Here is a 25,187-nt window from a genome sequence, read left to right as displayed (position 1 = left end):
ATTAATAGGTAAATGTACATATACAAACTATATACATCAAACGCATAGATGGCTTGTTGCAAATTAAAAGGCTTCTACTGTAAAGTTTAAAAACAATTTCATCAGAAAGTATAGAAACTTTTCTATCACTTGAGATTGGTTTGTCGTTTTAGGTGATGTGATTGCCAAGATGTTTTCAGCTAAAAATTGGCAAAACTTGATCGCTGTTGAAATGCTCAGAAGAAAAGTCATCGTTTCTTGGTTGAAAAATGGTTGAAAAATAGAGCGCCGTGGTGTTCAATTAAAGGTTTTATGTGTATATGAGATTTTTTCAACTCGTCAACATTTATATGTAACTACAGAGTGTTGTCTTCTGTTGGCAGTTCCTTCCTTCCCACACCAAGGACACAACCTCTGCTTCACTTATCGACAATGAAATTGCCTCATCAAACGAAACTCTTTTGAAGTATGTCATCAGTAGAATCAAGGACGCACATCCTGAGGCTATATCCAGGTACCGTGCCCGTTTGCTACTAAAATATAAACTATGCTTACTAAAGATTACTGTGAAACCTTCAATTGAACACCATTGCACTCTATTCTTCAACCCTTCATCTATAGTGGCAGTATCAAAAGGCAGTAACTTGCTTGAATTACTGCTTGTGTCCCGATTTGCTCGGATGTTGGGGTACTCATATGTTGAGGTATGACTGTAAAGTGGTCCCTTCAGCAAACCCTTATGTCGATCCTTGCATCAGCACGCTATACACAATCTTTTTATGCTTTTTGAATACAAGTCTTTTTTTTCCAAAAGTGCAGCAAAATCAAATCTTGTCCTAAAAAATATTTGTCGCTCTAGAAAATTATATTTAGTTTTACATAAAACACTAATGCAGTCAACCATGGATAACCTGCCCACAAATAGCTCAAATACATGGTTAACTTGTAAGGTTTTGGTTGCTCCCTTTCCATACAATAAATACATTGCTTTAGATAACTTGAATATAATATTATTAACATCAGACTCCAACAGTTTTGGTCTCTTTTGTTCACATGGAGACATTTGTAAATATGAAAAAGAAGAGCGTTTGGCGTGATGATTTTTAGCTCAGTGGCTGTCGAGACTGGCATTATCATTTCAGAAGATAATTTCATTCCGAGCAATAGAAATGAACATTTACTTGTAATATGTTGTAGAGGCATCAATATTTAATCATGTCCTTAAAGATGTGGTTGCGTCAAATTTGAGTTGATCTTAAAAGAAAGCATTTTTTTTCTCTATCAGTTGATATGTTGTTTGTTGTGTTACAAGATATTTGAAGATTAGAATCAAAAAGATCTGATCGCGGTAAAAACGCTCAGGCCACAAAAACGTGCCCAGACTTGCCCAAAATGATGTCACGCGTTGTACAACCTGTCTCTATCTCTTGTATTCACATCGGCTATTTGCGATAAAAGTCTAGTCTTACGCGACTCTATTGGCATATATCTTATTTTGTATTTGCTCATGTTGGCTAGAATAAAATTTTAAATCCGGTAGTATTCTTACCGAATACTACCGAAGTAAAATAAGCAAGCCGTGTCTTTGAAAAGAGTATAGACAGGGATAGAGTTTTAAGGATGAGAAGTCTGCTGCAAACTGGATTTGAACTCACATTCTCCAGTTCTGCGGACATCCATATACCATATTCAATTCACTACAATATTCTGCAAATCATGTTTTGCATTATCTACAACAATATTATTTAATAATATAATTGTTACAAGCAAAATATTTTCATCTCGGCATAAAGCTTTTATTAAAAATATTCATCAAGTTGTGGCCACTCACATAGTTTTAGCTGATACAATAAAACAAATTCATCTACTGCAACAAACTCAAACAAAACATCATGGTTTATGCAGCACACATTCAAGTCTCTCTTTCCCCTTTATGGCAGTTTCCACACTGACAAAGCTTCTTCGGCTGGTGGGGCGACATGAACATTCTGTAATCAGTAAAACAAATGCAATAAAAATATGTCATTCATAGATATGTCATTCTAAAGCGTATCTATTGACAGCTTCCAAATTGGGAGTTGAATAGATTGCGAGTGTAATTTTAAAAACGAATAAACGTTTAACAAACGCACAAGTACGCCAAGCCAACGATTCGAAGCTTTGGTTCTGGAAATTAAAGATTTGCATTGATCAATCGATTTTCTTCACTTTCTACAAGTGAAAAGTGAACATCTAATGTCAAATCATAAATCTAATTTACTAGATAAATATGCCACAGAAAATTTGAAGCAAATGTAGCTAGGTGAACCGATAAAAAAATATCAAACGATGATTAGTGATAGCAAAAAGTTACAATTTTATTAATTAGTACATGTATTAATGAGTACTAAAATATTACCTTTAGTATATTCATCAATCTAAGCCATTGTATAGCTAGATGCTAAAGATTAAAAAGAAGCCGTCAAGAACTTACTGTACATACGTATCTCGCACGCGCAGGAAATTACATTTTAGCCTCAATCAGGGAAATATTATCTGAATGTACACTCAACAGGAAACTCTATAGGAGACTCAAAATAAAAGATAAATTTACTACATTCTCCAATCTTCCTCCGTAGAACTTTAACTACCTGATGCCAAGAAAACTCAGAGTCACCTTCACAGTAACTTTACAGCAATTTTACAATTACATGTACAGTCAAACATGGATAACTCGTCCACGGATAGCTCGAACACATGGTTAATTCGAACATTTCCTTTGGTCCGTTCCCACGTAATGATAAATTGCTATAGATAACTCGAACTCAACACTGTTAATTCGAACTGTTTTTTTGCCCAACAGCTACCGAAATGGTTGTTTTTGCTTTAGAAAATCACTTTATTCAAAGCCATAGAGGTAAACTTCATCTTTTCGTAATTCTTAAGCGTCGTTATTACCACCATCGGCAAAATATTTTTGTCAACGACTTTTCTAAATGTTTGGTGAAATTTGATTTATACTGCGATACGATGAATAGCACGGGCTAGCCGGGTCACGCGCGCAAGAATTTTCGCCGCGCACATACAAAACAAAAACAGCATGTTGTTTTGTATGTGCGTGGCGAAAATCCTTGAAGGCGTAACTCGGCTAGCCCGTGATGAATAGTTTTCCGACGTTGATTCCGTGTTGAATCAACGTCGGAATGTTGAATGTTTAAAACGTCTTAAAAAATGTTGTAATTAAACGTATACGTTGTCTGAGCTACAAAAAACTATTCATCGTTTGACCTAAACACAGAATACGTGTGTACATTCAATAAGTATCTATTAAAAAAGCGTGAGTGATATAGAATGTACCGTAAAACCTCGTAAAACTTCTAATTGAACTGCCTCGGAGTGTTGCTCTTAACGAATCCCCGGTAAAGTAAGGTAATCTTTGCATAAACTTCAAGAAAAAACGGCAAAATTGATCGTGGGTAAAACCCCAAAAGAAAAAAATGTCTTTTCTTTTGAGCATTTCAACAACGATCAAGTTTTGCCAATGTCAATCTGAAAAACGTCCTGGCAATAACATCACCTCAAACAACAAACCAATCTCAAGTGATAGAAAAATCTCTATACTTTTTCATGAAAACGTTTTAAACTTTACATTAGAAGCATTTAATTTGAAACAAGCCATTTGTGCTTTTGATTTATATTATAGTTTGTATATGTACCTGTATCTACTAATAAATAAGTAAATACATGGACTTGTGACAGTGCTCTGATAACTTGAATGCTCTGATAATTCGAACACTTTTGCTCGGTCCCTTGAAGTTCGAGTTATCCATGTTTGACTGTATGTTGTTCGCCAATAAAACGGGTCGATCGAGTAATTCATTAAAGTAACGATGTTAATTAATTTAGTAAATATCGATGTCCATGCGAATTAATAATAGAGTAAAATCCCTAAATTTGAGATCACAGACAACGTGTTTTACGAGTAATAACATTTATTACGACTGATGACGCCTGTCAGCTTTGATCATAGGCTGTCTACTCTAATCTTTTACTAAAAGTTGCTCAGATAACTCTGAGTCGCAGTCGCTCGAACTTGAAGCCATTTTAAAACTATTTATAACTTAGTAATTGTTGAAACGCGTTGAATCAGTAACGATGAAAATTTTCTAACGATGAGAATCTTCGAGATCACAGACAACGCGTTTTATGAGTGATAACATTTATTACGGCCTATATAAAAATTTTGCGCTGATGATTGGCTAAGGGAGTGACCTCATATTTATCGCTTGTGGTTTTTTTTTCAGATATATTGCTTGTGACGTCACAAAATAGGCACCCACTGGAACGTGAGCTTTTTAACAGAGGGCCTCATTCAAACGCATATATCTCTGGACAGGGTTGGTCTACAAAGACAAAAATGGCGTCAAATTGTAGCTGATGTTTTAGCCTTTTATCGGTCTTAATTTCATTAAATCGAATTTTTTGATGCAACCACATCTTTAAATGCTTTTGGTAACAATCTCACTGAAGATTTGAAAAATGACATTTTACAAGACATTTGCTTTGCAATAGAAAGAGTTGAACCTACATGCCAGTTTGAAATCTTTGAGAAGGTTGTAGCGGGAGAACAAAACCTATGGGCAATATAATAAAGGGAAAGTTTCTTAAAAGTGCAGTGCTGACATAGGTTAAAAAGAAAGAGAGGATAAGGGCGCTGTTTGACCTGAGTTTATCAAGGCTAAGAGATAGTTCAAGGTGACACTGATCTGGATGTGTTATTGATTTTGGTAGAGAAGTTGATAAAGATTCAGAGCTTGTTGAACCTGATCCACTTACAGTAGCAGATCTGAACGAGGCTTCAGATGTTTTATAGTCACTAGAGAGTTTAAGAACTATTATAACAGTTTAAAGTCTGTAGCTATACTCAGTTACACTGTTGATTCTTCTCAACCAAACATCCTATTACAGACTACACTTGATAAGTATTTCAGATGTAACAACTGATCAACTGTAAAACATGCTTTGTTGAAATGGTCTCAATTTACCACCAATAATGCGCTTCTGTATTTCTATATTGTTGGTGTATATACATGTATCATCTGGTAAATACACGTACTCATGACAGTGCATGGATAACTTGATTGCTCTGATAGACCAAACACCTTCACTCAGTCCCTTTAAGTTTGGGTTATTCATGTTCGACTGTACTTTTTATCAGAAATGTATTCTTGCAGGCCGTACACTCCAATACCAGAAAGGGATGGAGATATAACCACACAGTTCATAGACACTCTGATCACTGACAAGAAGTGAGTCTTGATTTGTTTATAGTTATTGCACATAAGCACATATTGTATCTTTGTTGGTATTTCATTATAAAGTTTAACTTGAGTGATTTTTTAAACTTGCATAATTTGAAACTTGTGACATTTTATTGAAATTAATTTCAAGAGCTCTGTAAATCATTTGAATTATTTTTAAGGTCAATGTCGTTAACAGTACAAAGCAGGGATGGCATTTGTTGTTTGAAAAGGTGTTATCGACTATCATTGGAGTTGTCCCACCGATTGCGACGGTATCGAATTAACAATGAGCAGACACTGTTCACCGATAGTTATCGCGTGACTTGGCAGCTGGTAAAACTATCATATTATCGTGCCTGTAAAGATCGAGGATTGTGGGAAGGGATAGGAAAACGTGTTCGAGTTATCAGAGCGTGCAAGTTATCAGAGCACTGTCATAAGTCCATGTATTTATTAGTAGATAAATGTACATATGCAAACTATATATAAATCAAACGCATAGATGACTTGTTGTAAATTAAAAGGCTTCTAGTGTAAAAATTAAAAAAATTTCATCAGAAAGTATAGAAACTTTTCTATCATTTGAGATTGGTTTGTTGTTTTAGGTGATGTGATTGCCAGGACATTTTCAGATTACAATCGCCAAAACTTGATCGCTGTTGAAATGCTAAAAAAAACGTCTTTTTCTTTTGAGCATTTTAACCAAAATCAAGTTTGCCGATTTTTCTTTAAAACACTTGAATTATATAATTTTTTTATCATATATTTCAATACATCAGAGTCTTGACTTTCGAATGAGCCATTGTTTGACATGGTGAGACAGACATTGGTTGATGTTGATAGGATTTCCCCAAAGCTCTACCGCAGAAATGTTCAATGGTATAAGCTCGAAACTTGTGACATCACAATTTCCATATTTGCTGTTGTGTGCTCTTACCGCTTATTTTATCGCTTACCGCTTATATTTATCAACTACGATAATGATGGTAGTGGCAGGCGAAAGTAGGACAACTCCAGAGAACCAATGAAGATGACAAAGGAATCGGTGTCATTTATTAGCTCTCTATGTACAGATTATTTCTATGATGAATAACTCGGATTCCAAGCACTACCATGTTTTCCCGATGATATTATGCACTTGCCCTCTCTTTTCATTGTGATGTTGAGGGGCACGACTGAGACTAGTTAATTTTAAACATTGCATGATCTTGCGAAAGTGCAATCGACATATAGTCCAGCAACTGCAGGTCACAATTTAATCGATGTGATTTCATTACCTTTATCAATGACAGTATATTTATTGAAGCATAGTTAATTAACCCTGAACATGCGTTTGTATTGGTCGGGTGTTAGCGCGATCCCGGGCATTGTTGATTATTTAGAATTATTTTTTATTATTAGCGCTCTCTTGGTTTAACAGCACCGATTGTCACAGAAAAGCGCAGCCTCAAGGGCAGCGAAAGGGATCGACGACCTAAGGCTAACTAATAATTATGACATCATATAATGGGAACCGCAACCAGATGTTTTTTTATTGCAGGACATACTTTTGACACCCTGGTTTTCATAGTTCTATTATTTTTTGTGTATTGAATATGGGCTCATTCAACAGCCAAGACTGATGTATTGAACTATATAATAAAAAAATTATATAATTTGTTTGCTTTAAGTTTATTCGAAGGTTAGCTCACTTTTCCTAGCTTTCGGAGGTCCATCGTTAAGCGGATGTTTGGCAAAATTTGATTTTTGCAAACCTTTAGAAAAGTCGTTAACAAAGATATTTTGCCAATGATGGTAATAACGACGCCTAAGAACTACTAAAAGTTTAGTTTTATCTCTATGGCTTGGAATAAAGTGATATTCTAAAGCGATAACAACTGTTGCAGTAGCCGTTGGGCATAAAACTGTTCGAGTTAACCAAGTTGAGGTCGAGTTATGTAAAGCAATTTGGCATTGCGTGGGAACGGACCAAACAAATCCGTTCAAGTTAACCATGTGTTCGAGCTATCCGAGGGCGATAAGTATCAGGTTATATTATTTTTTATTATTCGATAACGATATATTAGTTTCAGATCTTTCTATAGGTTAAAAGTAGGCAACATGTTCATATCGAGAAAGACAACTATCGCAATCGACTATCGAGCTATCGTGCAACCCTAGTATAAAGCTTAAAGGTGATGAGGGTCTAACGATTTGCACTAGGCATGCTAAAAAGCTGAGATATCAATATTCTTTCTGTGAAGTGTATACTGTAAGTGGTCATCAGAATCTCTTTTCAAAATGTCTCAAATGGAACGTAGATGAACGAGATGGTTTGTTAGAACTTTCATGCAACCTCATTCCTCAAAATATTTTCACAAATACAGTGCACCCTCGAGATACGATGTTAATCCGTTCCAAGGTTGGCATCGTATAGTGAAAAAATCGTATGTAGGGGTATAGAAGCCATTGTAATTACATAATGCAAAAAAAATGGTAAAAATCGTCCAAAATTTCATAAAAATGTACATATTAAAAATTAGTAACAAAATAATATGTTAATTTTAGTAGCTATAGTTACCTATAGTAGCTGCATTGTATTAAGTGCACCTAGTGATTATAATCTGCAAAACTGTAAAATGCAACATCATGTGTGTACGAAATGCAGTACGCATGGTAAGGAGTTCTTACTATCAAGACGTACGTACAACATTAGCTTTTAATTCACTTCAAATATGTTTATCTTACTAAACACACATTCAAAGTTAGTTAAAGCTGAGTTTCAGTATGTATTTTTAACTATTTCAATAAATTTTATCTTTTCATCACTAAAATCGTTTCGCTTCCCAGCTTTTACTATAGCCTTTAGCGAGTCTGGTTAAAACCTTTTTAAACCTAACTTGACCGTAAAGGCCGTGCGTTGCAATTCTCAAAAGCGGCCTCTCGTACACTTGACCATATAATGGTCATCAAAAAATGAAATTTTATTTACTATACAGTAGTGTACGCACATACCTTTGGAGTAACGTGACTTGAGCTGTTGATCAAGTTTATTATTTTTGGGTCGTGAAAAGCAGAAATTGCCAGGAAGACACAACTTTGTTGCTGGTACAGAGAGTGCTCGAAGAAAATAAGCTAACTCAGTGCGGATTATTACTTATTGATGATGACGCTTGCTCGTGCACTGTAAATGCTGTTGCAGTGCAGAAAATTGCTAGCTAGCTTACATTTGTAAAAGGATTCAGAGAAGGTTGTACAGTGGTTTGTCTTGAATGACACGTGCACAAAAATCAATGTGCCCATACATACAGAGGTTTGTACGTATTTATACCCTAAACGGCATGGTTTTAGCATCTTCTAGAAAGTAATATGGATGCGTCAACTATCTTGAGTAGCTAGTTATATATGAGTTACATACATAGGATGATTTGTATTTACGTAGTAAAAAACAGGCCCATCTACAAAGACGTGGTTAAACAAGTAAATAAAACGTGAAATCAAAATGAAATAAATAAAACATAAAATGTATTGAATCAAGCACGAAAAAAAAGCCAAACAAAGAAGATAAATAATGATATGCATTGTACAGTAATGTTTTTATGTACCAGTTCACAACGGTAAATTAACACTTCACACTTTTCTGTCGATGTAGGATTTTATGTCTCTTCTACATCCTGTGTATTGCTTTCAACTCCTTCAAGTCGTCAGTTGTAAGCTCCTCCTTGTGCTTGCTTTAACGAATTTCTTGTTTTTAATAATTGCAATTGTTGACTGGTTGCAAACATATATTTGGGCAATATTAACAATACAGGCGTCTTCTTCCTATTTATTTATGACCTCCAACTCTGTTGTCATGGAAATCATTTTTCCTTTGTCTTGTAGAGGGATTATAACGCTAAAAAATGGATACTCGCTCTCGATTATGTGCTTGTCACAAAATTTCCCACGTGGAACGCTGACCTGAGAGAAGTCAGTCATCGTGTCTCTTCTAAACGTTGTGAAATGTTTTCGGCAAACCGTATTTCGTCGTCTTTGTTATTTTGATGTGCGTTATGAGCACACCGACCGCCAAATTTTAACTCGGGCAAAACTTTTCTCAAATTCGTATGGTGAAATAAAATTTGCATGGCGAGGTGAAGATCTCACGTTGTTCAACTTCATAAGGTGAAAAAATTGTATATCAGATAATCGTATCTCGAGGGTGCATTGTATAATAGAGAAGTTATACTTACCTGCAGGTACTCTGTAGGTGATATGCTTGCTGGCTGTATTATATTTTAATCTTTATTAATATTTTCACAAATATACTTCACGCATTCAATAAAACCATGTCTATTGTTCTTACGCGTCTATTTCATCATCATTGTAATGCTGTCACTTTCAGCACTGATATCTTATAACCTACCGTGAAGATTTGTTTATTTTTTTAATCCTTGGCTCGAAGGAGTACATATCATTGTCTGATAAACATGACGAGCCTGTTGGTTACCTGTGATAATCGAAAAATGCTGCAGAAATTACTCGTGCTGTTTGGCAGGAAGTATGGGTCACATGATTAAATTGTGACTAGACGATTAGACCAAGCCGAAACAAAACTGTCAAGTAGCGAGCATTTATATTTGATATGGGGTCTTCGGTAAAACTCGAAGTTTTTGTCATAAACTAGTGCTACGAGAAGTTTTATATTGAGCCCTTTATTGACCTCTAATTTCACATGAGAACATTACCTTTCAAAGCAATAACCAATTGGATTAACTACGTCAGAGAAATAAACTGATTCCGATCTACGCCGTTTCGTGATGGCGGCGATTAACTCTTCATTTTTGAGCTTTTAAGAGCGTGTAATCACATTTCCACATATTTTGCACGTACAACATAGCAGAGTAAGACATAGTGAATGTTTTGATATCAAATAACTGTAATGTGAATTTTGTTGCAAGTCAACCTTTAAAGATGATGAGGGTATAATGATATGAACTTAGGCATGCTAAGTAGCTGAGATATACATACTCCTTCTGTGAAATATAGACTGTGAGTCATTCTCTTTGATGTTTTAGCACATCTACTCTTTTCTATGAGGACTTAGTCTATGCCTTACGCTACTCTATGGTCAAGGAGATTGGAGGTCAACTGGTCATTTCTGAAGAAGCTAGGCATACCCTTTCCAAGTATCTGTATACTATATACATGGTGAGTTCTTGTTTCATGTATCTATAATAATAGTCTGTACTGTAGTGTAATAAAATGCATGTATTTTGTGTGCTTGTTTATGACTCCAATGCACATAAGTGTGCATATATTTCATAATAACATCTTACTAAGAGCAGAAGTGATAGTTATATTCTAACTGTTGACTCACATTAAACCTTTTCCACCCCGTTCCTGTAACGTTACGTGTTGAGAGCGCAGTCTCAGCGCATCAAACCCGTGTATGCCCGTCGGATCTGAGTCTTCGATAGGTCTTTTTTAAGTTCATTTATTTATTTTAAAAACGGCACTAAAATGTTTAATTAATAATTTGAGGAGTTTTAAAAGATATTATACCACTATTTTGAGGCTATATTTAGTCCCTTATACGCGTATGCAAAAAGAACACGTCGCTAGAAGTTGAACATTCTTCATGGACAGCTTGTCATCATGAACGGACATGATATTTTAAGCGCTGCTGTAAAGATTTGTCTACAGGAAGATATCGACTGGTTTGAAAGTGAAGCAGAGGATTTTAGTGCAGAAGAATGTGAAGAAGACGGAAAGTGAAAAAGAAGATCAACAGAGTGAATTGTAGTGTGAAAGTGAAACGGCCGGCGTTGAAAGAGGGTGTCATGAAGGATTTCAAAGAGGAGCCGATTTAAAACCCAAAGAATTTCATTTTGATGACAGCTTGGCAGGTGTAAGAAGCAGAATTCCTGGACAGATAAGTATTTTGGGCTATTTAAAGCTGTTTATTACATCGGCCATCATGAATGTTATAGTTAATGAAACAAGTAGATATGGCCTTCAAAAACATGTGGCATGCCTGACAGCTTGTCGATGAAAAATATATTTGGCGAGTTTTTGGTTTAATTTTGCTTATGGGTATTGTCAGGAAGCCTGCTCTGTCGTCTTACTGATCTACCAATCATTTGTTATCTACCCCAGTGTTTAGTAAAATGATTTCAAGAAACAGGTTTTCAATGGTTTTAAACAGTTTACATTTCGCTGACAATTCGGAAAACCCTGCTGGCAATAAATTGTTCAAGCTAGGAAATGTTTTTGCCATGATATGTGACCGGTTATCTTCTGTTTTGCTGCCTGGTAAATTTATATCTATAGATGAAAGCTTGCTAGCTTGGAAAGGGCGACTCAGCTGCAGGCAGTATATTCCATCTAAAAGATTTAGATTTGGAATAAAGCTATTTGCTCTCTGCGATGCTGTCTCTGGCTATGTGCACAAGTCGTCTGTGTACATTGGTGATGAGCGAGAGCAAGCCGAAGGAACTGGTAGAGGAATCACTCACAACATAGTCATGAAGTTAATAAGTGGTTTACTAAATTTAGGTCATTGTTATTTATGGATAATTTTTATAATTCGCCAGAGTTAGCAGCTGAACTTATAAAAAATAACACTCATGTTTGTGGAACTTTGCGTCCAATCAGAAAAAATGTCCCCAAAGATTTGAAAATTTGTAATGGAAAAGTTATTAAAAAAGGTGAGACAACAAGCTTTTCTAATGGAGAAAGTATGGTTGGCTGTTGGAGAGATAAAAAATATATTTCTTTAATTTCAACTATGCATAAAAACATGGAAGACGCAGACACAGGCAAAGTAAATTATAAAGGGGATAAAGTTTGCACGCCAGCTGTTAGTTGGATTACAACAAATACATAGGAGGAGTTGACAAATCTGATCAAAAATTGCATAGTATAACCATGAAATGATACAAAAACTATTTTTTCATTTGTTAGATGTTTGTGTATACAATGCGGCCATAGTTTAGAGAATCCATAGCGGCTGTAAAATAACTGACTTACAGTTTCGACAGAAATTACTTCATCAGATATTTGAATATACCCGTTCTTGTCGCAAAAACAGTATTCCCGCGCTTCAACTTCTTTTACTCATCGAATAGTGCCAAATAGTCCAGGGAAAGGTAGACCAGCAAAATACAGAATTTGTAGGCACTGCAAAAGGCGCGCTGATGACAACACCCCTAAGTGACGCAGAACTAAATTTAAATGTCTAGCATGTGGAGTACCTTTGTGCGAGTCATGTTTTGATGCTTACCATGCTAAATAAATTCATTTCAAATTTTATTTAGCGTCTGCAAATGCTTCATTGCTTTGTATCACTTGCTTTTGTACATACACTTGCTAAAATGTTATTGTCTATGTATTGTATTTGTTGTGCCTTTACAGGTTGTATTTGTTGCAAACCGCCCTTTTTAGGGCACCCACATTATCAAAGAGTTCAGTTCTCATGCATTCTAGCAGTCCACGATTTGCTGTTTGTGTTTGTAATAAATGTTGCCTCCTGTCTTGTGCTGCTTCACCAAATGTGCCAATGCAGGCTCACAACTCAATTCTTTTTATGCACAATAATTTGTACTGCAGCACACATGAATTTGTGCAATGTGTTTATATGCAAAATTCTCACATAAATCAAGTTGCAAGAAATGCATAAGATCATAACTAAAGTCAGCAAAAATCATAACTATCAATATATAGATCTCAGGTTGTAAAGGCTTCGCAAGCTGTCTGGAGGAGGAAAACATCAGTCTAGAAAATATCTCGGCTTTCAAATGCATATTCATTTGCAGCTAAATGCCAATTTGCACGAAAGTTATAGCAGAGTTTGAACAGCCATGTCAGGTCTTGTAAGCCATTTCGTGCAATGCTTATCGGCATGGCGTCATGAGCATTTCTAAGATCTGCACCCGCAATGCACAGGAGCGCCTAACTCTGCTTTTGATGCACTCGGACAACAACTTTTTTTTGCTACGTCTTGCAAACATATATGACACCGTGCAGATGCTTATCATAAACCATTTTCTTAGAGCTATTGCTTTTGAAAAATGTATTTATTATTGTTATTTTATGGTAAAAAGCTGACAGCTTCGTCAAATCAGAATATTGACCAAAATGTTTACAGCCGATTTGCAGGGAATAATTGGCTGCCTGTTGAGAAATTTCTAAGCTTTCTAATGCATATTCATTTGTAGCTGTATGCCAGTTTGCATGCAAGTTATAGCCAAGTTTAGGTGACAATGTCAAGCCTCCATTTTTCGCTGGTCATTAGGGCCACACGCTGAGAATTTTGAGCGGCGCTGCTGCATTGCATCGAAGATCATAACTCCACTTTCAATGCTCTTGGACGACCAATTTTTTTTACAAATTGTTGTGAACATATGAATCCATGTAAATATTATTTGTACAACATTGTCAATTACTTTTATTAATTAGAAAACACAATTGAAAATGACGAACAAAAATAAAAAATTTGGTAGCTTCAACAAATTGAGACTTGCAGGCAAACAATTGCAAGCTATCTACATAAAAAAGTATGCTTGTAAAATTGTAAGCTTGTAGAGAACTTTCTCAGCATTCCTATGCATGTTAATTTATGTATCTACCTCAATTTTGATGAAAGTTGATGCAGTTTTCACGCAGTCGTGTCGAAGGTTCAAATCGCCCTAGTAAATGCTCTGGTGCGCTGGGAAATTTCAAGCCATAAACGCGTGGTCGCTAAAGGGTTAATAGTTTCACATTTGAGTGCTTTTCACACAGAATCCGCTATATAATGATATAGATCGGATCTCTTACATTCTCCCGTCAAGGTTTCTGTATCATTTGTTGCATTATGGGAAATCTATGTTGTTCTTTTAGTTTTTCCCAGAAGGCAATCAAAAAATATCTGAAGGAATACAGCAACTATATTTATCCATAGCCGAGTTAAATGGATCAATCTCACACAGCCTCTGGTCTGACCATCTTCAGGTGTGACAGATACTTCTCTATAATTCATTAGACTCTTCCAGTATTCTACTCCAGCTCTCTGTAGTACAGCATAAACATGAACAAACTAGACTAGTTATGACTAATAAAAGTTAAAATAATTAACTAGAGAATAGTTATGTTTATTCTCTTGAATGAGCTAATTTAGGAACACTCTGAGATGCTTTCAATGTAAAAGCTTATTGTTAGCGGCTAACAAAAACCAGCACCCTTGCATTGGCTTTAATAAATACCTCAGATCAGAATCATTTATGTCCTCTATCACCTCAACTCCCTTTCCTAGTGAAAGAATTTCCTCAACTTCAACCAGCTTCTGATCAATCGATATCTTATCAGGTGACAGCAGCTTTGTTCAAAATGTGTCCAAGCAAGTTTATTTTTATGTCACCTAATCCTCGAGGGATTATGACTTTGGGGATCTCCTTGGCTGATGAAAATCATAACCCTGAAGATTGTTCAAGTACTACGGTTATTGAGTATAATTATTACTAGTACTCTGGAGCTCTGTGTGCCATGAGAGATTGTCATATGTAATAACTATGTGCACAATTATCCTATTATTATTTAATGCCAGTATATTTTATTATGGCTAGTACTCTGGCAGTTTTGTGGGTCATGAGAGATCATCATGTGTAATAACCATGTGCATAATTATTCTGATAAGTTTAAAGTTGTAAGCGTAGCTTCGGATGGACAGATACGGCTCCTATTATAGTAAATATTCCTATTGTTATTGTCCTGCACTGAACTTGTAGTATACAGAACTTTAGTCAGTACTTCGTAATTAAACTGTTTTCTAACAAGTACACATAATTATTACTAGTACTCTGGCAGTTCTGTGTGCCATGAGAGATCATCATCTGTAATAACTATGTGCATAATTATTCTGATAAGTGGGGAGGTAGCTGATTGGTACAGTGGTTAGAGTGTCGGTATGCAAAGTCAAATATCTGAGTTGAATTCTCATTTGCTGCATTTCTTTTTAAAGTTGTAAGCGTAGCTTCGGATGGACAGATACGGCTCCTATTATAGTAAATATTCCTATTGTTATTGTCCTTCTGCACTGAAATTGTAGTATAACTTTAGTCAGTGCTTCATAATAAAACTGTTCCCTAAGTAATTAGACTGTTTTCTAACAAATACACATATAAATATATATTTACAGGCTAGTGGTCTTCTTATTGCTACGGAGTCTCATGCAAAGTTGTTGCGATGTCGGGGCAGTCAAGCTAAATACAGAGGGTTTCTTTGTACCTTGTGGACCCTTTTTCACACATTAACTGTAAATGCAGGTATGTGATTTATTAGACCTGGCCACATTAAATTTGGAGTAATTAGCACAATATTGTGAGAAAGCAATTCCTCTTGTATTATTCGTTATTTTACTATATTAATGATTCTTAGCCTAATAAAAATACTGATAAAATATTTATTCAATAATGTTATTTTATCTGATAAGATGCAAAGTGAATGGGAAATATTCTTTCTGTAAACAATACAGTTGAACCTCAAGGTGTGAATTTAATTCATGCTGTTATTAAACTCGTACATCAATCAACTTGAATGTCAATCAAATAAATCCCATTTACAATCACTGATATCAAGTTAATTTCTGACCTGGAAAAAATGAAATCTGTAATTTAGGGAAATAATCAGGTTTTCTAAATAATAAATACTTAAATATCATCTAACAAAGCATGATAAAAGCAAAGAAAAAGTGTTACTGCGTCAAAGAAAGATATTATTTAGCTGTCTAACTTTAGCAATGGATTATTACAGCCAATAGAAGTGGAGGTGGCTGAAGCAGAGCATTTTCTCAACTTTAAACATGAGGGGCACACTTGGTGACAAAATCAACAATGATATCGATTAATCCCATGTTTTTCAACGAATACAAGAAATCATGTATTTGCAAGACAATAAATTTGTCCAGAAAATACCAGTCCTTAATTGGCTCTCACTTCTTATACGTCATGACAGCTTCTTAAAATATGGCTGGCATTTCAAATTTGACGAAATGACAAACACAAAACTCAACTTGAATCATGGCTCATAAATCAGAAACGCTTATATATTGAGCTGCTTTGTTCATAAGACAAGGTTTGACTGTACGTAACTTTTTGTAGCATCAGCAGCTGCTAGAAAAGATGAGAAGATAAGGAAAACTGAAGATGTCTGCTATGAGGCACTCGAGTCCATACGTAGTTATGTGGCACACTTCTTTACCTGCGCTGACTGCAGGAACAACTTTGCTCAGATGGCTGTTGAAATTCCTAAACTGAAGGGAAAGTCTAACAGTGATTGCGCTCTATGGCTCTGGGACGCTCATAACAGGGTGAGATTTGTTTCTTTCTATCTTCCATATCAGGGATCGTCTGGTTCAAACATCATACGTATTTGTACTAGATATTGATTCATTGAGTTTATTTTGAGTATTTAAGGAAGAGCAAGACATTTAGTGCTTGTATTAATTTACATTAGCAACAGTTGGTTTATATAATACATAGTTGCACTTTTAATTTAATTGACTTCTAAAAGCCTTTTATTGTGCAAATCACTTAGTATGCATAGTAACAATAATTCAATATGATTATTTATAATTTATTACTTCAAATTTCGTAAACATTTGATACTGATTACTGATTTCATGTTGACTTTTGCCTCCCTCCGTGTCACGTTTGATAGAACTGTTGCTATTAATGAGTCTGCGATGCTGTGAGGATGTGAAATATGTGGCGTGAAATAGCAAGAGATAACTGTATTTACATTTGTGAACTGCTGATATCAGAATATGTTAATATAATCATAAGTAGAGGTTTACCGATAGCTTAACTGAATACTCTGTAGCAATAGTTGGTTATGTTATATCAACTGCTGCTAATCACATCTATAATAACAGAGATGACATGATAATATATATGAGAATTCTTTACTCCTCGTTATCGAAACTTAGTTTACTCATTGTGGCAAGCTTCGTAACCTTGACGCAAAACCTTGATTCACGGTAAAACTAATCATTTTCAGATCCCTCTGTTTTGCTACCTTTTGGTTAATAGCGTTTTTGTTTTTGTGATAAGATAAGTAAGTAGAGATTTAGCTTTAGCTTAACTGCATACTCCGTTGTTTGGTTTGTAGCGATTTCGGTTTTGCTTTGATCCCTTTGTGTTTCAACACAAAGTGTCTAATCATCTACATGTTATTATACTATCAGGCAAATAAGAGGTTGGCCGGAAAGACCAGTGAGGATTCTGTGTATCCTAAAATTCAGTTTCCTTCTGAAGAGTTGTGTCCTTTATGCAGGAATCCCAGAGGCATGTGGAATGAAGAAACGGTAAGGTTTAAAAGCATCAGTACATTGAGCTCTTTATAGTATGAGCAGGCTTAAGCATGTATGTTTTTGTCTAAACCATCAATCAGTAACATATTCTATGGTTTGAGTCACCCGAAGACATAACAATGATATAGACATAGAGTTACTCTCATTGTGAACTATCACAGTTGTGTTGCTGTGTCCATCAGGTTGTTTTCTATCTAAAACTATTATTATTGTCACAGTCAGCTTATTATAAACCTTATCACTCAATCATGATTATAAGCACTGATGATAGAAACTTCCTTAACCTTATAAGTATGGATACACATCTCTTGTTTTCCTTTCATAGGTTGATTTGTTTGGTGGGTTGACTCTGTTCACTCATCTCGTCATAAAATAGACATAAAAAGTTTGTGGTCAGCAGCCAGATATGTTTCATTGCTGGGTCAATTTTTGAAAATTGCCTCCTAAATGTTTTCTAACATTTGTTCGAACAATGTTGATGGTGGCACAGTAACATCAGGTTGAACTGTCATTCACGTGTGTTATTTCTACTGCATGGACGCCTCGTAGCGGTTCGTGTCAGCAATTCCCTCTGATAACTCCTCTTCTTTTGCACTTCACTTCCTTGAAAGTTTGTTGAAGCTCTAACTTGCTTCAGATGAAGAATACATGCCAAGAGTGGGCGAATAAATCTCTGAAGCAAGATTCACCTTGGCCACTTATGCCTGCGTTCCTTCATGCATGGATCTTATCGGTTTTATCATCTTGCCAGTGGAGATCTTGTTTTGAGACCGCATCAAGGGCCTTGGGTGAAGTCATTGAAAACACAATGCAAAGGCATGACATGTTGTAGACATTTGTCCTGCATCTATTGAGGTCGAACACTCAAAATATTGTTCTACATCCCTCCATTGGTATAAACCCCTCCTCTCCTACAGGATTGGTCACGGTCATCATGTGGGCGAGGTCGGGGTTGGGTTATGAACATGTCGAGCTCTGTTCGGATGAGCCCGAACGTGGCACCAGAACAAAGAAATACGCCGAATAAGGCACCTTACAAATATTTACAAGTTTACAAATATTATGAACAATTATAGTTATTTTACTGATCTGTTGGTTTCATTTTGTTATCAAATAAATATAGTTGCTCGATATTGTCACAATTATGATCAGTCAGTTGCCATTCACAAGCATTCATGATATTAATAGTCGACATTGTTAAATGGCCCACATTTGGTTTTAGATTTAAATTTTGAGTATGAAAACTACACTGCACAGCTTTTCCTGCTGTCCCATCTTATTGGCCAGGTCAAACAATGTGACAATGATGAGAGACTTTGTCATTTTATGGTAGGGGTGGCAAAATATTAATCACAAACTAGAAAAAAAGGTCGTTGATTGTGTGAATTTGGTTAAATTATATTTAACTTTAAGCATATACTAAGACCTCTACCAATCTTAAAATTTGTAAAAATAGGTAATTGGAAATGTTTTATTTTCCATGCATTCATTTTTCTGGTTAGGTACTACCCCTACGCTGTAGGAATTCGAGATTTGCTGATTTATGGTTTGTTATCCATTATCAACGCATATCTGCAATAAAAACCTAGACCCAAAAACCTAGCATGGAAACGCAACCACCCCGTGATAATAGTGTTAGCCCCAAAACCCAGGTTAGTGCAATCTCAACGGAGCTCGATCAACAAACTTCGCCACCTGATGGCCGTGGCCAATCCGATGTCAATATTATTAGCTGGAGTGTTCCTTTATTCTTTGGGTGAGAAGAAATACTTCTCTGAGACCATGGCAGAATTTCTTTGTATTGCTGCAATGGGCAGTGGATAGTAGACTTCTTTTTCTGCTAATTGTGGTTTTGGCTCTGTGATGTATTGCTGGAGTTTACTCCTTACTGTTAAAAGTTTTGCCTTGGTTCACTTTGGCACAACTCGACAGATACTGACTTCTTGCAACATTTCTCTATTCAAGCTAGTAGTTTAACTTCACATCGTCCTCCGTGAACCAATCTTGGAGTCTTTCGAACAGTTGGCCCAGTACTTCATACGCTGGGTTTACAGTCATAGTCTTTAAAGTCCCACATCGTTCAGTGACCTCTTATTATCTTCTCATGTAACTTTCATTTATTTTCACCTCTAGGCTTTCTCGAATCTTGCTTTATTTTGGCTTTCCAACTTTTAGGTTATTTCGTAGTTTTTAATGGGTCCCCCATGTTTCGCATGTATTGCGACTGTTATCATGGAATAGACTATGTTTTCGTCTGCACATCATTATTTATCTCTATGAACACAGGTGTCTAAACATGTCTCCAGTCTACTTGCTTTGTAATCACAGTCTAGTAGGTGCGAATGTTTGGACTTTTGACGCATCAATGATGTCTTATGATGACCCTTGTATGTGATGAATTTATGCTCTGAGCAGAACGCAAGTAGAAATTTACCGATAGAGACAGTTTGTGGGTCTCATTTGCCCACACTCAGATACATTTGCCTAGACCAAGAGTGTGCAACATGTTTCTTTTGAGGACCACTTTTCAATATTTGAACAATACCTATGGCCAGCAACCCATAATGATGTAATCTAATGGAAAATTGTGTGTCGAGTTAAGGAGACTGAGAAAATGTTCTAATATAAGTAAGTACATTTCTTGCAAACAATAAATACAAACTATTATTAGCATGAATCTGTAATATTGGAACAAGAAGTTGAGACAAAAAAATAAAGCGCAGATCGAATAATTAGGGTAAAACTTGGTACTTTACATTTTCACACAACTTTTCAATGTCCGCTATTACCGATGTAGTTGCAAATCAAAGTTTACTGGTCTGGTGTTCATCGGTGAGTTGACTTTGGTACCTGTCTTTAGTAAATTTCATTCTTGGAAAAAACTTTGCAACAAAATGTACTGCCAAAAAGTAATAACATGTTTCTAGCATGCAGCTCTAGATTTGGATACTTTCCAAATACATATTTCTCATAAAAGTTACAAAATCATTATTAGTATATGCTCTCCTCAAATCAGCATGTGATTTTAATTCTATCATCTCCATTTGATAGCGGTCAAGACTGTCTTCAGGTACCGTGTCAAAGGGCTGAGAAAATAGTTTGAACTTATGTTCACATTTCCTAAAATCAGTAAACCTCGTTGAAAATTCAGAATGCAACTTGTCAAGTTGTTTAGTATATTTTGAGCAATCTCTTCCGGCAGTTCTGCTTTTCTGACTGCTAAACAAGGAAAATGAGTAAGTTGTGTTTTACTCAGTTGATTCCGAAACAGTTGAAGCTTCGTTTCAAAGGAACATATGTGTTCAAATATCTTGTTTACTAACTGGCATTTATCTGGTAGTTTAACATCTAAATCTGAAATATGTTGTGCGATGTCAGTTAGAAAGGCAAGGTCATTTATTGAGTCATCATCAGTTAAACAAGCAACATCCTGCTGCGTATTAACCATGAAAGTCACAATCTCCTTTCTCAGATTCCCAAATCTTTTCAGCGTACTAGCTCGGCTCAACCAACGCACTGCAGAAAAGTACACAACATCTAGGTAATCTGAATCAAGTTTATCTAAAAATGCCTTGAATTGGTGATGATTGAGTTCTCTAGCACGAATGTAATTCACACATTTAACAACACTTTTCATAGGCTATCAGCCGAGATATAAAAAGTGCTTAGTTTTTTGATTTCGTGGCGACCTCCTTTCAGATGGAAGATCCCTTCAATTTATACTAACTCAAGTATATAGATTTCAAATCTGATGAGTGACTCTGGATTTGATTCCCATTTCATTGTAAAACCAAATTTGTGTATAAGTCGGTAGTTATCTACACCTAATATATGAACATATGTGGTTTTCTGGGCCAAATAGCAATGAAATACAAGTTAATGCAAATAACTCACCTGCATAAACAGTTTCGGCTCCCATGAGTTTGTCAAGTATTGTCTTCGATTTTACAAACAAGTATCTGGTGTGTTTCTCGCAGATCGCACATACTCTCTCCAGTACAGGCTTACTTGTGGACAGCTTCACGTTACTTGCAGATCTCAATGTTTTCTTTGGCGGAGGGGATACTGAAATGTCTCCTGGGTCATCTGCCACTGACAACTGTGGTAAAAAATAAAGATAATTTTTCAAACCACATGACAAAGCAGGGACATAACATGCATTCACAAGCCAAATCAACCTTACTGTGAGGGTAACCCAATTAGTGCTGGAAAAGTGGATATTATTTTTTATCTTTTTGAATCTAACTTTTCAAGGACTTAACTGCAGTGAGTTTGTCTGTACTCTGTGCAAACGTGAATTAAAGTGATACACTGAGAACCTGACACACTACATAATATGACAGGATCTCGGCAGGATTGGATAGTGCTAATTAAAATTACCTCTGAGTAGTTTCTCTTTGCTTCCTCAAGTTTGCTTTTATTAACTAGTCTGGAGTAGCAATTCTTGTGGATAGTTGCTCCAACTACCAATGAATCTCCTTCTTTTACTTTAGCACACACAGTCCTCTCAGGTTCTTTGTTAAGTTCCATCTGTTGTTGGACAGTATTCTGTAGCACTGAGGATGAATAGTCAGTTAACTTAATTAAGGCACCTTTGTGGCCTTCAAAGTGAGCCACATGAGCCATCACTGACAAACAACACAGATGAATATCATCATGCTTACAGTTCTGTAATGTGATAAATTGACTCGGCTGACCTGTTCCAATTATAGAAGGAAATCTGATTGGTTAAGAAGAAAAAAGTTGCCGAAAGCCGGTTAATCCTGCGTGCTACAGTAAAACGAGACAAACTGGTTTGTTGCAATAACTGCCTTTTTTCAGGACAAGCGAAATCAGTAAATATCCTCAAGCAACTTTTTACTAATTCTCCATCCCTAAATGGCTTCCCTTTTTCTGCAAGTAACACACAGACTTTGAAGCTAAGGTCGGTTGCAAGCTCAGAGTCTTTCTTATATGAAGTAAACACCCCTTGTTGCTTCTTAATTGCCGGGTCATCTGTTCCAGTTTGTCTAATCTAGCTTGGCCTAACAAGGTATCATGCATGGCTGAATGTATTGATGTGTAATGTCGTTTGATGTTGTATTCCTTCAATACAGCAATTGTAGATTGGCAGATTACACGTACTCTAGGACACTTATATTTTGCTAGTATTTAGTTTCGTGAGTAGCTCGCAGACTAAATTTTCGGAGCAACTTAATTTCGCAGCTCTGATGAGTGCGAAAATATAGTGATGTGAAAATAAATGCAGTGGAACAAACATAATTAGATTCCTCAGGTTCAGTTCACCGATAAAAAAAATTTCAATTTGCGACTAGGTTGTAATAGTGAACCGCAGGTAGAATGGTGTGGGCAAGGTCGATAATGCAATTTGATCGCTTGCTGCCATTTGTTTCTTGGACTATCAACAGGCCCGTTTTCACTGGGGCAGCTAGCTGGCCGGCTGAGCCGCCCCAACTTTTTGGGAATTTTTTACGGTAAGTGCAGTCCAACTCGGATAACTCGCCCTTGGATAAAATGTAACATTTCATCTCAAAGACAAAGTCAACTCAAACGGATTTGTTTGGTCAATTCCAACGCAATGATAAATTCCTTCAGATAACTCGACCTCAACATCATTTATTCGAAAAGTTATTTGCCCAACAGCCATGGACGCGGTTTTTATCGCTGTGGAATATCACTTCATTCCAAGCCATAGAGACAAACCTCAACTTCTAGTAGTTCTTAGGCATCATTATTATCATCATCAGAGGCAAAATATTTTTGTTAACGACTTTTATAAAGGTTTGCAGAAGATTAAGTTTTATCAAACACCCGCTTGGCCATGTCCCATCGAAAACGTAAAAGCCTCCGAATGAACTTAAAATAAAATCCGCAAAATTGATCTTTGTTAAAACGCTCAAAAGAAAAAGATGTCTTTTTCTTAGCATTTTAACTGCGGTCATGTTTTGCCTATTTTAATTTAAAAACGTCTCGTCAGTCACATCACTTAAAACAAAACAAATCTCAAAAAATTACAAGTTATTGAAGAGGTGTCAGTGGTGAATCCAAACCTTTCCAGAGCCATGCTGCTTGTGTAGTACTGCGAGTGTCAGTGCATGTGTCTTATTTTCTTTCAACACACAGTGCTCACTGCATTGATTGATGTCCCCAGCAAACAATAATCTACTAATTCGTGTGCATTGACATCAAATTCCTATCATTATAAATCATTCTTAATGGGAAAATAATCATAATTAATTGCAAAATAATAACGTAATAAATTTTGATAGTCAAATTATTTTGTTGGCTTATATTTTAACGATGCTATAGTGGTCGTTAAAAACGTTAAAATAAATGTCGTTATAAAATTCCATGCTACAGTATCAATGAACAAAGCTATTTAGTTTCGCTTTTTCGCTCGTTTGTTATGATAGTTTAGTTTCGCACATGAAACTTTCGCGAGAGGATGACACCGCGAAAACGCGAAAGTTAGATGCCGCGAATACATAAGTGTCCTAGGGTATAACACCTTTGTTGTGCTCAACAACAAAATATTTGCTACTCAAGTCTTTATTGAAAACTCTGCCATTAACGTCAACTTTTCTTAGTAGCATAAATGTTTAGTTACAAAAAAATTCACTCGACTGTTCTATTACCATTGCAAAAAACTTTAATGAGTACAATCAGCTGGCACAGAACTGAGTAGAATCGATAAATTTCATTTAACTCTGTGATGTAAGTTTAAGAAAATATTTCTAAAATATTTTAATAAAAATTTATTAAATTTTTGGAGGAATAATCTGGCCCGAAAAGTTAAACTTTATGTTGGGTATTTTACTTCATTCTAACAGAATACCCAAATACACCCCAGTTTGGAGCTGGTAGTGCCAGTTTAGTCTCCAGCAATACGACCCTCGAAGCAGGTTGTGTATTATCTGATAGCAGGTGCAAGTATCAGGTGCGATGGGTAAAGTTAGTATACAGTAGACGCTTCTACACCGTAAACGATCTATTCCAGGAACCTTTACTTTATAGGATTATTTGTAGTGGTAATGAATTGTCAAGGCCATTTACTATGAGTGTAGTTGGTGAGTACAGTGACTATCTGTTAGTTATGTACACCCAGTCAGTAGTTACCTGTATCAGCTCATATTTATTTGATTGTTTTGTCTCTTACAGGTTTATGATTTTCTACATTCACTCTATGCAGATGTTAGACCCTTCAATTTTCCTAAACTCCTCTCTTAGGCTCCGGAGTGGAAACGCTTGCCAGGCGTGGACTCACTGCGAGATTGGGAAACCAAAACAGCCATAGGTCGTGCAGAGATGTCTATGTGCTATTTATTGTATATCACATCTGCTGTTGTAATTGCCGGTTTGTTCTATCTTGTTGTCATCAAGAGAAGTCTTCGACTGCGTTCCAGAAAGTGTCCCCCACGAGCGGAGTCAAACCTTGACTATAATAAACCAATTTACTAACCAAATAGAAAACTATGTCACCAAAATCTTTATGTTTTTTCTTGCAAATTTTGTGCTAGCATACATGCCATTTTCTTGTATGTAGAATTTTGTCTACTGGTGCTTCTTTTTTTAGCCAATTAACTTTTCGCTGATCTGTTATAAGTTTTTACACTAGCTTT

The 25,187-nt window shown here is 36.0% G+C and overlaps 1 protein-coding gene across 1 annotated transcript in view; it reads left to right on the top strand.

Moving 5' to 3' along the window:
• Positions 1 to 24,795, top strand: part of LOC137398373 (sulfhydryl oxidase 1-like) — a 67,293-nt gene extending 42,498 nt beyond the window's left edge. Inside the window, exons 7-14 of the mRNA XM_068084480.1 lie at positions 363 to 493; positions 5,193 to 5,267; positions 10,298 to 10,430; positions 14,103 to 14,213; positions 15,397 to 15,523; positions 16,358 to 16,566; positions 17,443 to 17,562; positions 24,727 to 24,795. Of these exons, the coding sequence (XP_067940581.1) occupies positions 363 to 493; positions 5,193 to 5,267; positions 10,298 to 10,430; positions 14,103 to 14,213; positions 15,397 to 15,523; positions 16,358 to 16,566; positions 17,443 to 17,562; positions 24,727 to 24,795 (975 nt within the window). The remainder of the gene's footprint in view (positions 1 to 362; positions 494 to 5,192; positions 5,268 to 10,297; positions 10,431 to 14,102; positions 14,214 to 15,396; positions 15,524 to 16,357; positions 16,567 to 17,442; positions 17,563 to 24,726) is intronic.
• Positions 24,796 to 25,187: the final 392 nt, after the last annotated feature.

This window comes from Watersipora subatra, chromosome 6 (genome assembly GCF_963576615.1).
Source record: "Watersipora subatra chromosome 6, tzWatSuba1.1, whole genome shotgun sequence".
Classification (NCBI taxonomy): domain Eukaryota; kingdom Metazoa; phylum Bryozoa; class Gymnolaemata; order Cheilostomatida; family Watersiporidae; genus Watersipora; species Watersipora subatra.
The sequence above is the reverse complement of the archived record's forward strand: the minus strand, read 5'-3'. Positions and strand labels throughout refer to the sequence as shown.